General features: G+C 39.5%; 1 protein-coding gene across 7 annotated transcripts in view; it reads left to right on the forward strand.

The window, feature by feature from the left end:
• Window positions 1-13,631, forward strand: part of LOC127623156 (kinesin-like protein KIFC3) — a 67,081-nt gene that overhangs the window by 47,475 nt on the left and 5,975 nt on the right. For all 7 annotated transcript variants that reach the window (XM_052097439.1, XM_052097435.1, XM_052097436.1 and 4 more), the window contains 13 exons: window positions 487-618; window positions 1,470-1,745; window positions 2,084-2,257; window positions 5,193-5,340; window positions 6,199-6,329; window positions 6,409-6,520; window positions 7,054-7,235; window positions 7,319-7,423; window positions 7,610-7,740; window positions 11,860-11,983; window positions 12,143-12,272; window positions 12,546-12,775; window positions 13,268-13,420. In XM_052097439.1, coding sequence (XP_051953399.1) covers window positions 487-618; window positions 1,470-1,745; window positions 2,084-2,257; window positions 5,193-5,340; window positions 6,199-6,329; window positions 6,409-6,520; window positions 7,054-7,235; window positions 7,319-7,423; window positions 7,610-7,740; window positions 11,860-11,983; window positions 12,143-12,272; window positions 12,546-12,775; window positions 13,268-13,420 — 2,028 coding nt within the window. The remainder of the gene's footprint in view (window positions 1-486; window positions 619-1,469; window positions 1,746-2,083; window positions 2,258-5,192; window positions 5,341-6,198; window positions 6,330-6,408; window positions 6,521-7,053; window positions 7,236-7,318; window positions 7,424-7,609; window positions 7,741-11,859; window positions 11,984-12,142; window positions 12,273-12,545; window positions 12,776-13,267; window positions 13,421-13,631) is intronic.

Raw genomic sequence — 13,631 nt, forward strand, 5'->3', positions numbered from 1 at the left:
AGAGAGAGAGAGAGAGAGAGAGTTACATTGTGTGAATCACCTGATCTTGGTGGGCTAAAGTCAGACTTTTTAAAGCATATTTCTAGAGCTTTATAGGGGAACTCTTGTTCCTGTAGGTTGGGGCTGATCTGATTTAGATTTAAGGTGGGAGGAATGATTGATAGAAGAGGAATGTAAGGCTTTGGCTCTGAAAGCTGAATGGCAAGGATCTCAAATTTGAAACGTATGTGTGGGTTTATTTTGGTTATACTTGGCGGGCACATTTGTCCCCAGAAGTGAGCGCAATAGGACAAAACTTCCCTTTGGAGACATTTGGGGATGTCTTCATCAATTTAATTATAACTTTTAAGTTAAAATAAGTAAAAAAATGCAAAACGTTTATTTTAGGGGTTAGGGTTATTTTCGATATTATAATTAACTTAATATAAAAGCAATAGAAGTCTATAGTATGTATTTGGATAACCATGTAAACGTGTGCCTGTGTAGGGGGCGACAGATCTGGAGAAACAGCTTGAGGTGCTGGAGAGTGAAAACCAGTGGCTCAAACAGGAGCTGAGGGTCAATCATACCCCACAGCCCCAGAACACCTGCTCTACTGCCTCCTGTCCACGCAGCCAGGTATACTCTACCTGACACCAGAAACACTCACATTCACGTACTATTACACAAGGGAAAAAACACACACAGCTAGATGATTTAACACTGTGCCCTAACAAGGTGCAACAAAGCACTGTGCTTTAATCAGTCATTTGCCTTCACATCACGATATGATATTCAGGTTGTCAATGCTTTTGTCCCTTTCTGCAACTTTTCAGTGAGAACAGAAAGCACACACGGCGAATTCACTAAAGTTGCGCCACTTTTCGCGTAGCATTTCAGCACAAAATAATTAGGCTCATTAGCAATTTCTCTTTATTCACAAAACTCTGTGCTATTTACCTGCCACTATTAGCATCACAGTATTATCTCTTTTAAATAAAATTCATTTTACGGCATGCAGGCGATTTTATTTAAAAGAGATGTTTTTGTATATTTTCTGTTGTTCATGGCAGCAGTAATTAATCAAAGAATGATCAAATAATTGAGAAGAGAATTATATTCTGGGTCATTCAGATGTGCGTGCAGTAAAGCACACTTTCGGCATGTTAAAGAGATGATTCGGGTGTCTGGATCACAGTAGTAGAGTAATGCTGTACTGTCCCAGCAGTATGCCAGATTGCAGTGGTCTGCAAGATCGGAATTGAGCCCTGTAAATGTTCAGCACAGATTTTCTGGTCGTGTTAGAGCCATTTCCTGATCTGCATTATTCCTTTAGTTAATCTGGCGCGAAACCAGCACAGACAGTGTGTGCAATTTAATGCCGGTTTTACTGGGTTCAATTACATTTTTGTGAATTCCCCCCACATTTTCAGTCTGCTGTTCATTGTCCATTTTTTTTGTAATCGTCAATCCATCTGTGTCTCTCTCAGGATGTTGAGGCTCTGCGTGATGAGCTGTGTCGTAAGGAGGAGGAGTGCCGTGAGCGGGAGCGGCGACTGGCTGCGGTGGAGGTGCAGGTGCAGGAGAGAACAGGTGTGATAATACAGCTGCAGCAGCAGTTAGAGGAGGCTACACAGTGCAGACAGGAACTGCAACAGCAGCTGGAAGAGGCGTCACAGCACAGGAGTCAGAGTGAGGAGCAGCTGACCTCACGACTTCATGATGCTGAGGAGGCTCTGTCTCGCCAGGCTGCACTGCCCCCACAGGTAAAAGTGAGAACTGCAGGTTTAGAGCAAACATATTTTGCCTATGGCTGGCAGTTGGTTTAAATAATAAATTGTAACTGATCCCATTTCTTTGAAAAGTTTATATGATTAATCTATAAATTAGAATTTTCTGAAATGTATCTCTAAATATTTGTGACCTGCTCCATCAATTTACGGTAAGAAAATTATCAATATTTTGAATTTTTTGATGACCAATTCCTTTAACGTTCTACTACATTTTTGTTCTTTGATTTTCCCTAATGAAAACAATTTTGCCATATAGTTATAGTTATAGTTATACTGTACCTTCATGTCTGTCTCTCTCTCTCGCCCTGCAGTATGTGACCAAGACGGTTGAGGTGGAGTCGTATCAGTGTAAGCAGGCTTTAACAGATGCTCAGGCCCATAACCAGGCACTTCAAGAGCAGTTGGGTGTGCAGAGACAGCTCCTCAGAGAGTTAGAACAGCAGCTACACGAGTCCCAGATGACAAGCAGTCAGCTACACCAGCAGGTATCAACACACACTTACTGTATAATCCGCTCTGAAACATACTCAGGTCAGGCTCTCTTGAGATTATCCTGGAGACACTTCTCAGGATTGTTCTGAGATCTGACTCCGATTTGTGTCAAGTGTGGTGGGATGTTGATCTGTTTAGATGACGTTAATGTCAATTTTTTTCCCAAGTGGTTTGACCTTTTTGACAAACATTATTGTGGAAGAGCAGGTTAACGTCTCTCTCTTCATTTCCGTTGCAGCTGAGGATGGATCACGGCCGCTTGTACGGTCAGCTCTCCAAGGCAGTTGGTGGGGGTAACGCAAAGGTCTCCCACAGGCTGTCCAAATTCGGCCAGATTACGCTGTAGTTGACAGGGTTCAGAGGTCAAAAATGTGTTGGGGGATCAGATTCCAATACTGAATCTGAATCTATAAGAAACAAAGTTACTTTAAACTTAAGTTTTTTGTACGTCCCATTGTAAGTGCTGCTCAAGTGTTTGACTTTTTTTCTGTGGTTTGTGTTGGCTAATTCTAATTTTTGACCTTTGAAACCCTGACACTTTGCAGAGTTACTCGTTTAATATCCCTAAGGGTCATTGCTTCTTTTTGTCAGTGTGATCCTATAATCTGTTGTGAAATAGTTGACGTGACCCCTGTTGTGTAAATGCACTGGATGTGTGTGACCCCAACTGCCTTTTTGTGTGGCAAAAACATGTCCCCATCAAGGTCATTCCAGGAACCAATTCATTATATGTTCTCCTTTCATTTAAATGAGTGCATTTCAGCCAGTCTAACAGTCTAAAATTTGACACTAGTTAGTTGTAGACAGCATCTTAACATTGGGCTCTTTTTAAGTTGTAGTCAAGACAGAGAACTTTGTTTTAATATTCACCAAGGTATCATTGCTTTGGTCAAAGTTCTACTAAACTGTAACTGACATTGGGTTGTATTTTAAGAGTACCATGACTTAAGCAAAGTTATTTAATAATTTTTCAAAATTGTGCGCGCAAAGCGCTAATGGGCTGGGTCAAGTACAATTTAATTGTGAGGTTCTTCTCCCGTTATTGTACCATCTGTGTCCTAATATATAGTTAATTTCCTATCAAGCACCAGCAATATAAACAAAGCCAGCACATTCATAAGAAGTTGGTAGAGTAAATGGACTGTATGCAGGGAATTAGAAGAATAGAAAATTGGAAATATAGACTTGCGTTCTTTGGGGCATTAACTGCATCCATTTTGAATGGCATTTTTCGATTACAGTGACACGCTCTTTTTATATGCATGGAAAATTTGGGTGTTGGCTCCATTAAATTGTAGAGACTAAGTATTAATAATCATATTGCTCAAGTGGCACAAATCATGGCTAGTATTAATAGTGATAATATTGGCCTTCCATGATAAGTAGTGGATCAAGGGATTTGTGGTCACACTTCAGTATTAGTTTTGTTTTATAAATAAAACATATTGAAACACAAAAAAATTTAAACCAAAAAATCTTGTATTTCATACTACACCTCAAACTAAAAAATGTAACCAAAATAACGAAGTGGTCAAAAACTCTTATATAACCACCTCCCCAAATCCAAACATTTTACTCTCTCCAACTTCTTCCCCGGCCTCTTATAAGAATACCTCTGTGACAACAGCTGGAAAAATACCAATAAATATTAGATCATAAATACAATTGTAAAAACAGTTATGGTAATTATTGAAAAATAATCAATGACATCTAGAAAGTTTAACACAAATCCCATAAAGATTTGTTTCATAAAATGGCCACAACCGTGATGGTCAAAGACATCATTTGGTGTTTCACTGTATTTTCAGAGTTTGGACATGGACTTTACCACATGCTGGTGGAATCTCCAAACTGCTAATGCAGAATCTGATTTTAGACTTTGCGCCAATATAAGACGTGCTACTCAAAAGAAAATTGTGCTTTGCGCCACATCAATAACAAACAATACACCGACAGTTTGAATGCATAAGCCCCCAGATAGTGCAAGTTGTGCTTAGACTTCACGAAAATTAGATAAGGCATTTGGGCATGATCATTGCTTGTTGAGCTGCACCGAACAAGGTCATGAAAATAGAGCCCAAGTAACAGCTGGACAGCTTTATTAAAGTAATGCTTTTACAATCACATTAATAATTAATCTTGATAACCAAAATATTATTTAAGTGCTTTTGTACTTAAACTATTTGCTTTTGAATTGTTATACAAACAATATTATTACAAATTTGGAAATGTAGACATTTTGGGGGTTTTGCTCACAGGAAATCAGATACTAAGACAAAGCAGTAGCAGCTTTTAAAAGGATGTCTCTGTGCTCATCTGTGATGGTGTGGTGTGCATATCTGTCTTTGTGCTTATTTAGTATTTGGTATTGAGTTTAGGTCAGTGTTTGTTTATTCGTAACTGTTTTATCTTTGATATTTTAGGTTAACTGGTTGGTCAGTGGATAGACCTGGTTCGTCACAGATGATTGTCTATGATATCAGTGGGTGCATTTACATGGGCAACATGCAATTGCTGTTGGAGCTTGGCTGTTAGAACATGGTGCTTATAATACCAAGGCCTTGGGTTTGATTCCAAGGGAACGCAAACTAATACAAAATGATTCTGTCAATGCTCTTGAAGTCGCTTTGGATAAACACACCACCCAAATGCACAAATGTAGACAGTGAAACACTGATAACTAGCAAAAACAGGATAATTTTACAAACTTGCAAGAGCAATCAAGACATTTATTGACATTGCCATTTATGACATTTCCCCACTAAAATAAATATAAGGCATTTACATGACCACACACATTTCTGGCTTATGCAGAATTTATGCAAGATCGTGCATGTAAATGCATTCATTGACACAAAGTCTGCAGTTGACCTCAGAGTCAGATTTGTTATGAATCTGTACACATTAATGGATGCATGTTTGTTTTAGATCCTGGTGTATGAGGGTGAGATGGAGAGAGCTCAGGGTCAGCTGGAGGCAGAGATGCAGAGTCTGGAGGAGGAGAAGAACAGAGTGATCGAGGAAGCGTTCATCAGAGCTGAGAGTGAGATGAAGTCTGTGCACGAGAACCTAGCAGGTGAGACTATGTGTTTGCATCCATGTATATTGTATGTGTAAATGCTTGTGCACCAAGACGGTGCACTAGAAAAAGTCTGACAGACTGAGTTGTAAAATTTCCATCATGATCTGTCATACTTGTTTTAATTTTATAAATACTAGATTCAGGTGTGTAGCATCCATTATAATGGGATATACATGACAGAATTAAATTGTTTGACTCCCCAAGCACAAGTCTGGTGAAACCAAAGAGTTCTTGGGTGAAAGTTCTACCTTTCAATCAACCGCTGTGCAAAAACACGGTTTTTTAACTTGCCAGTTATGTGCAGCTTTTAAAGGAAATAAATGTCCTATCAGAATAGTTGAAAATGCACATAAAAACTTGCACAATTTCTGAGTGTGCCTGATATCACAATAGTGTATCTCATATGAAAAGCACACACATCTCTGAAGCTCTAATCTAAAATAACTGACAATAACTGTCTTTCTGCTCTAAACTAAATGTTTGCGCTTATATTAAATGCAACACAGTAATCATACAGTAAACCTCTGCAGAGATCCTCTCCTCCAAACACAAATGGTTGCATATTACCAGGTGTGAATGGTGATGATGCCTGTTAATACACATCTTAATACCAGGCAATAAACCAGCACATACACAGCAGGAGAGTGTGTGAGTGAGACAGTGAAGTCAAAACGGATGCTCTAGTTTAAAAAGGTTTTTTATATATAAATATTTTGTATCTGTCAAAATGATGGACAGCATCCATCAATGTTTCAAAAAAATCTGTAAATGACAGAATTTTCGGTTAACGCAACACCTCCATGCACCTGTCTGTCTCTAATCTTCTGTGTGTGCGTGTTTGTGTGTGTGCAGGTGTGCGGATGAACCTCCTGACTCTACAGCCGGCCCTGAGAACCCTCACCTGTGACTACAACTGCCTGAAGAGACAGGTGCAGGAGTTCCCTTACATGCTGGTGAAAGCCATTGCAGAGGCAAAGCAGGAGGTGAGACGAATACAAACCAATGCAAACACCTCCAAATGCATAAAAGCACACGCATTATGATGATTGAATATGATTACAGATCTGTCAGGTGATTGGAGAGGTGAGCAGTGCAAACCAAGAATTGCTGCGGAAATACAAGAGAGAGATGAATCTGAGGAAGAAATGCCACAATGAACTGGTGCGCCTCAAAGGTGAGGCGTTCTTGTTTTTATTTCAGTACTTGAGTGTCAGTGTCATCAAAAGTTAACAATTCAGCATTTAACCAGGCAATTTCTTTTTTATTGACGCTTGCTTATAGGGTTAGGGATTTTTCTTAACCCTTAAATTGAAGTATTAAACTTTGGCGTGGAACTTCTTCCAAATCTCTCAGCTTGTTGACAAGAGGCGTTCAGACTTAGCGATTTTCAACTGGCAGATGATTAAACTGCCAAGAATTTGTCATAATGAAGACTTGCATTTAAGCAGCAACCTGAGCTAAATATAAGGACCAGAATAAAAAGACTTGTGTGGAGCTGTTCTGACTTAGGCCAGTAAGCACCCACATTGTGACGTGCTTTCAACAACTTAGAACACCTACGTTTTGCACTGACAAGCACCACTTACATTTTATTCAGAACGTTTTTAAATCTACTTTGAGTCAAAGAAATAAGACATTACAGACTTATAATGTAGATGCTTACACAACCATATTTTCTGTCTTTCAATGCAATCTGTTGTATTTCAGGCAACATACGTGTGTTGTGCCGAGTACGCCCCATCTGCCCTGGAGAAACTGATGCTGCTGACACCAAAAACCTAGTGACCTTTGACCAAGATGATGATGCTGTTCTCTACCTATCCAATAAGGGCAAGCTCATGACCTTTGAACTTGACAAAGTCTTTCCCCCTCAGGCTACTCAGGAAGAGGTTCGTGCTCAAGCTGTTGGTCAAATGAGTGTACTTCCTGTTTTAATTATTACCTCACAGTGTCCCCTCGTCTGATTGGACAGGTGTTCCAGGAAGTGCAGTCTCTGGTCACATCCTGTATTGATGGCTTTAATGTGTGCATCTTTGCCTATGGACAGACAGGCTCTGGAAAGACCTACACTATGGAGGTACATAAGAGATTACAATTCATTATCATTGCCTATAAATGTCTGATCCCTTGTATAAAAAGGCTGAAATATTTGCAGCATCCAGTTGTTACCCATGATCAAGTGTGCCTCCAGTTGCATGAGTTGATTTGCTGGTATATGCAGTGCATCAGCATACAAAGACACTCTTGATTCTGTATCGTGTAGGGCGTACCTGAGAACCCTGGCATTAACCAGCGTGCACTGCGGCTGCTGTTTGATGAAGTGACCGAGAAGAAGCCTGACTGGGACTATAAGATCACCGTCAGCATGGTGGAAATCTACAACGAGACACTTCGGTGAGAAAACAACACACCTACTGAACACAGTTAAAGACACCGTTAAATGGTTCAACGAGTGCACATTTTGTATACTAGCTGTTTTAATGTTGGTTTCAGTGTTGTGTTGTACTCGAGATCAGTCTTGGTCTCAAGACCACTTTTTGATGGTCTCGTCTCAAACCAGTGTTTCCCAACCATTGTGCCCACTAGTGTGCCATGAAAGATTGTCAGGTGTGCCATGGAAAATGATAAAATTCCTCAAAATAAATAAATACCATTTTTTTTGTGAAGGCATAGAGACGGAAGAAGAGTTTTTAAAATTGCCCATTCAGTATATTTTCCATTACAATGTATTTTATGCAACCAGTTTAAAACGTGTGTCCATCATAACATTATTGTTCTAACAAACTCTAGTTCGCTGTCAAACGCAACTCCTCACATGCCCACAAAATGATGCTTCATCATCCCACTTGTAGTAAAAACAGTCAGTCAGTGAACCAAAGGACTAAATAGAATACAACAGGTGTATGTTTTACTCAAAGACAAAATGCTGTTTATTTGTGCACAGCATGGATTAACGGATGTTACAAACAGATGTGGCTTACTTGCCACATTTCTCTCATGAAACATAAAAAGAATTTGAGAAACTGATACATATGATTGCAAAAAGCAAATTTCTCTGTTTTAAACAAACCCAAAAACACAGTGATACAATGTGAAGATTCTGAGGTTTTTCATTGTCCAATTAGCGCTCTTGGCATCTGTGACCTCATTATACAGCGTACCTAAGTTACTTTCGAATTTCAAACGTAACAATTCATGCTACGAAGACAGACAGAAAACATGGAGTTAACAAAGTTCTTGAAAGGAAAACTATCGATGATTGTTTTGTGGAATAGTGGTGTGCCATGGATATACAGTGGGTACGGAAAGTATTCAGACCCCCTTACATTTTTCACTCTGTTATAATGCAGCCATTTGCTAAAATAATTTAAGTTTCCTCATTATTGTACACACAGCACCCTATATTGACAGAAAAACATAGAATTGTTGACATTTTTGCACATTTATTAAAAAAGAAAAACTTAAGTATCACATGGTCCTAAGTATTCAGACCCTTTGCTGTGACACTCATATATTTAACTCAGGTGCTGTCCATTTCTTCTGATCATCCTTGAGATGGTTCTACACCTTCAATTGAGTCCAGCTGTGTTTGATTATACTGATTGGACTTGATTAGGAAAGCCACACACCTGTCTATATAAGACCTTAAAGCTCACAGTGCATGTCAGAGCAAATGAGAATCATGAGGTCAAAGAAACTGCCTGAAGAGCTCAGAGACAGAATTGTGGCAAGGCACAGATCTGGCCAAGGTTACAAAAAAAGTTCTGCTGCCCTTAAGGTTCATAAGAGCACAGTGGCCTCCATAATCCTTAAATGGAAGACGTTTGGGACTGACCAGAACCCTTCCTAGAGCTGGCCATCCGGCCAAACTGAGCTATCGGGGAGAAGAGCCTTGGTGAGAGAGGTAAAGAAGAACCCAAAGATCACTGTGGCTGAGCTCCAGAGATGCAGTCGGGAGATGGGAGAAAGTTGTAGTAAGTCAACCATCACTGCAGCCATCCACCAGTCGGGGCTTTATGGCAGAGTGGCCCGACGGAAGCCTCTCCTCAGTGCAAGACACATGAAAGCCCGCATGGAGTTTGCTAAAAAACACCTGAAGGACTCCAAGATGGTGATAAATAAAATTCTCTGGTCTGATGAGACCAAGATAGAACTTTTTGGCCTTAATTCTAAGCGGTATGTGTGGAGGAAACAAGGCACTGCTCATCACCTGTCCAATACAGTCTCAACAGTGAAGCATGGTGGTGGCAGCATCATGCTGTGGGGGTGTTTTTCAGCTGCAGGGACAGGACGACTGGTTGCTTTTCGAGGGAAAGATGAATGCGGGCAAGTACAGGGATATCCTGGACGAAAACCTTCTCCAGAGTGCTCTGGACCTCAGACTGGGCCGGAGGTTCACCTTCCAACAAGACAATGACCCTAAGCACACCGCTAAAATAACGAAGGAGTGGCTTCACAAGAACTCTGTGACTGTTCTTGAATGGCCCAGCCAGAGCCCTGACTTAAACCCAATTGAGCATCTCTGGAGAGACCTGAAAATGGCTGTCCACCAACGTTTACCATCCAACCTGACAGAACTGGAGAGGATCTGCAAGGAGGAATGGCAGAGGATACCCAAATCCAGATGTGAAAAACTTGTTGCATCTTTCCCAAAAAGACTCATGGCTGTATTAGATCAAAAGGGTGCTTCTACTAAATACTGAACAAGGGGTCTGAATACTTAGGACCATGTGATATTTCAGTTTTTCTTTTTTAATAAATGTGCAAAAATGTCAACAATTCTGTGTTTTTCTGTCAATATGGGGTGCTGTGTGTACAATAATGAGGAAAAAAATGAACTTAAATGATTTTAGCAAATGGCTGCAATATAACAAAGAGTGAAAAATTTAAGGGGTCTGAATACTTTCCGTACCCACTGTATGTATATATATATATATATATATATATATATACATATATATATATATATACATATATATATATATATTAGTAGAAGTATGAAGTAAAAACATGATGATGATGTTCTAGGGTGTTTCTGGTAGCACTGTATAAGTTAGTGTAAAAGCAGTGTAGGCACTTTACTGCAGATGTGTATTCAGCACTCTTTATGTAATTGTTCCAGTGTTCCTGCTTCACTGTGATTTATGAATGTGTGTTGCCCTAATTTTTTTGCTTGTCATCTTTTCATTTAGATTTAGTGTGGTATTGACTCTTCTAGTTAGCAGTACTGTAAAAACGGATTAGATTAAAAATCACTCAGGCCATCTGTAAGACACAAACACAATAGTTCATGCATCACGCTTCCGACCACACTACCACATTCCTGCGTCCGGCGGAATTGCATAACCTCTGCACATCTTTTTGAGTTCTGCCATAGTGAGAGATTATACCTTATACTAAAAGCAGAACACTCAGCTTGCTTTAAATATTACACTGTATCTCAGTTGTTTTGTTTTTGCACAATGCTTTATTTGCATAGTTTTTGATGTTTGCTAAGGCAAGATTAACTTTGAACAATTTTTCAAATTCCTAACTTTAGGCACCATTTGTGCTTCAGACATAAATTATACCTCCAATCGTGTGGCATGTTGAGGTATTCTATTAATTTTGGAGGATGATAGAACAGGCAACACAAATATTATATACTTGCTAGGGTTGCACATTTTACGAAACTTTCTTAATCGACAATCGTTAACTTAAATCAATAAAAAGTTGTGAACTGCTTGCTACTCAAAATACAAGTTGTGTGTTTTTCTTCAATCAATGCTTTATTAATGCAAAGTTCGATTTTTGACTAACCAACCGTTCTAATGTAAAACTGAAAACATCAACACTGCATCATAGAAAATGCCTTACTTTAAAAGGAAATGTGAAAACATGAAACAACTAGCGAATGATGTGCATGTAGCCTACTGTTTGAATATCATCAAACTAAATCCACTTAAAAAATGCGAGTATTGTTTTTTCCTCTTACTATGTTTTTTTAGTTAATTGTATTTTTAATACATTCATGCTGTGTTTCATATGAGTACTGTTTGATTCACTGTTAATGTACAGTATTACTGTTAATAATAGATTTTATAGATGATACAGATTCAGTGTGATTAAAACCTCATGTTGTAGATCATGAGATATTTTAGACTTTTTATTTTTAATTAAGTCAAATAATAACACGCTATGTAAATACAGTTATAAACATACCTCTACACTGGTGACTGTGAGATTTCAGGTGAATGTACCTGCATGCTTTCCTGGTGAGAAATGGCATGATTGTTGGTGTAGATGATACAGGGAAACAAATGGATAAACAATGGTTGTTGTCATCATTGTACTTTAACACACGATCACAGTTTATGCAGTAAACATAATGTTCATCTGTAGAGAAACATTGCCCCAGGTAGACACTTTTCAGAGCAGAACTCTTCTCTTACGTTTGGGTTTTTTGATTAGCAGCTCTCCCTGCTCTGTCCATGCAGATGTTTGGTTGGATTGATTTGGCTTCAATTCCCACAGGAATCTTTTGGGCGATAATCCCAACGAGAAGCTTGATATAAAGATGTGTCCGGATGGTAGTGGACAGCTGTATGTGCCAGGACTCACCGAATTCAGAGTGGAGAGTGTGGAGGACATCAACAAGGTGAGCGCTCATGCCATCCAAATGTGAAAGCAAGCCTTGAAGATCAATTTTGTGACTTCTGGTGTTAATTCAAAAGTTTAATGCTCAATGCAAGAACATGAAATCATCAACCATTAATCACTTGTTTTGCTTGTAACCATTGGCCTTTAAATGCTGCAGGTTTTTGACCTGGGTCACATGAACAGAGCGACAGCGTGCACTAATCTAAACGAGCACAGCTCTCGTTCACATGCTCTCCTTATCGTCACAGTAGCGGGTTTCAACTCTTCAACCGGCCACCGCACTTCAGGTACACTGTACGCACTACAGTCTTCCAATTGAGAATGTCCTTGAATGCCCCCAAAGGGAGGTTTAGTCAAAGTTGGGGTATGGTGTGGGGACAGAAGTGTCCCCAAAACTGATTGAAGTCTGTACTTACACTCCAAACACATGGTTAATTTAATTTATAATAACAAATATGAGACATAATTGCAGCACTCAACATTTACCAAAAGTAGAAAATGGTTTTGTAGTATCTTGAGCTGTTTTCACTTATGTTACTTTGTCTTTCTGTGTTTTATAGGTAAGCTGAATCTGGTGGATCTGGCCGGGTCAGAGCGAATTGCTAAATCTGGTGCAGAAGGCAGCCGTCTGCGTGAAGCTCAGTGCATCAACAAATCACTGTCGGCTCTGGGTGATGTCATCAATGCCCTGCGCTCCAAACACTCACATGTGCCCTTCAGGAACTCTCGCCTCACATACCTGCTGCAGAACTCACTCAGTGGAGACAGCAAGACTCTCATGATGGTGCAGGTGGGAGCTGCTTACAGTAACGAACACTAACTGAAATCGGTTTAATGAAGGGTCACATAGAAGGATCTACAGGGTTATAATTATGCTCAAATTATGATGATGATTACTTTAAAGCTAGACACATTTTTTAAATGATTTATGGGGAAAATAAGACTATTTTGTTTCGGATAAACAAGCAAGATATTTTTAGCTGTTTTGTGCACATGCTCTTCTGTTGTTGTACCACAAATACTAAACTACTTTAGCCTTTGTCATGGATTAATGGGAGAGTAAAGCTTGTTATATTGTAGTCAACATGAAATCAAAATGTACCCTATTTACTACTTTAATACACACACAGTAAACCAGGACCACATGAGCAGGGAAAATAATATCCAATCAGATCCTGCTACATTAAATCCTGATACCAATACCAAGCAGCTTGTTCCCTTTTCCATTCTATTCTCACAATGTTTGAAATGAGGCATTCACAGAATGTCTTCTCTGTCTCAGGTGTCTCCTCTAGAGAGTAATGTCAGTGAATCAGTGTGCTCTCTGAAGTTTGCTCAGCGTGTTCGGACTGTTGAGATCGGCCACTCATCTTCCTCACGACGTCAAGCAGAGAACTCCTCAACATCCTCCTCACCTACTCACGACAGTGTGGAGGTACACCATCACTCACTCACTCACTCACTCACACACACACACACAATTATGCCTTTGAGAACTGAATTACAAGCCCCCTCTTAAAATGCCTGTAAGTCTTTCACCCACAGCTTCTGTTACTATAAGCTGCTGTGGTCCATAATATGCTTCCTATTAATCTATACTCAGTTTCATTATTTTGGCTTTACAAAGCCAGCATACTGGATTTGCA

Source organism: Xyrauchen texanus, chromosome 29 (assembly GCF_025860055.1).
Source record: "Xyrauchen texanus isolate HMW12.3.18 chromosome 29, RBS_HiC_50CHRs, whole genome shotgun sequence".
Taxonomy (NCBI): Eukaryota; Metazoa; Chordata; class Actinopteri; order Cypriniformes; family Catostomidae; genus Xyrauchen; species Xyrauchen texanus.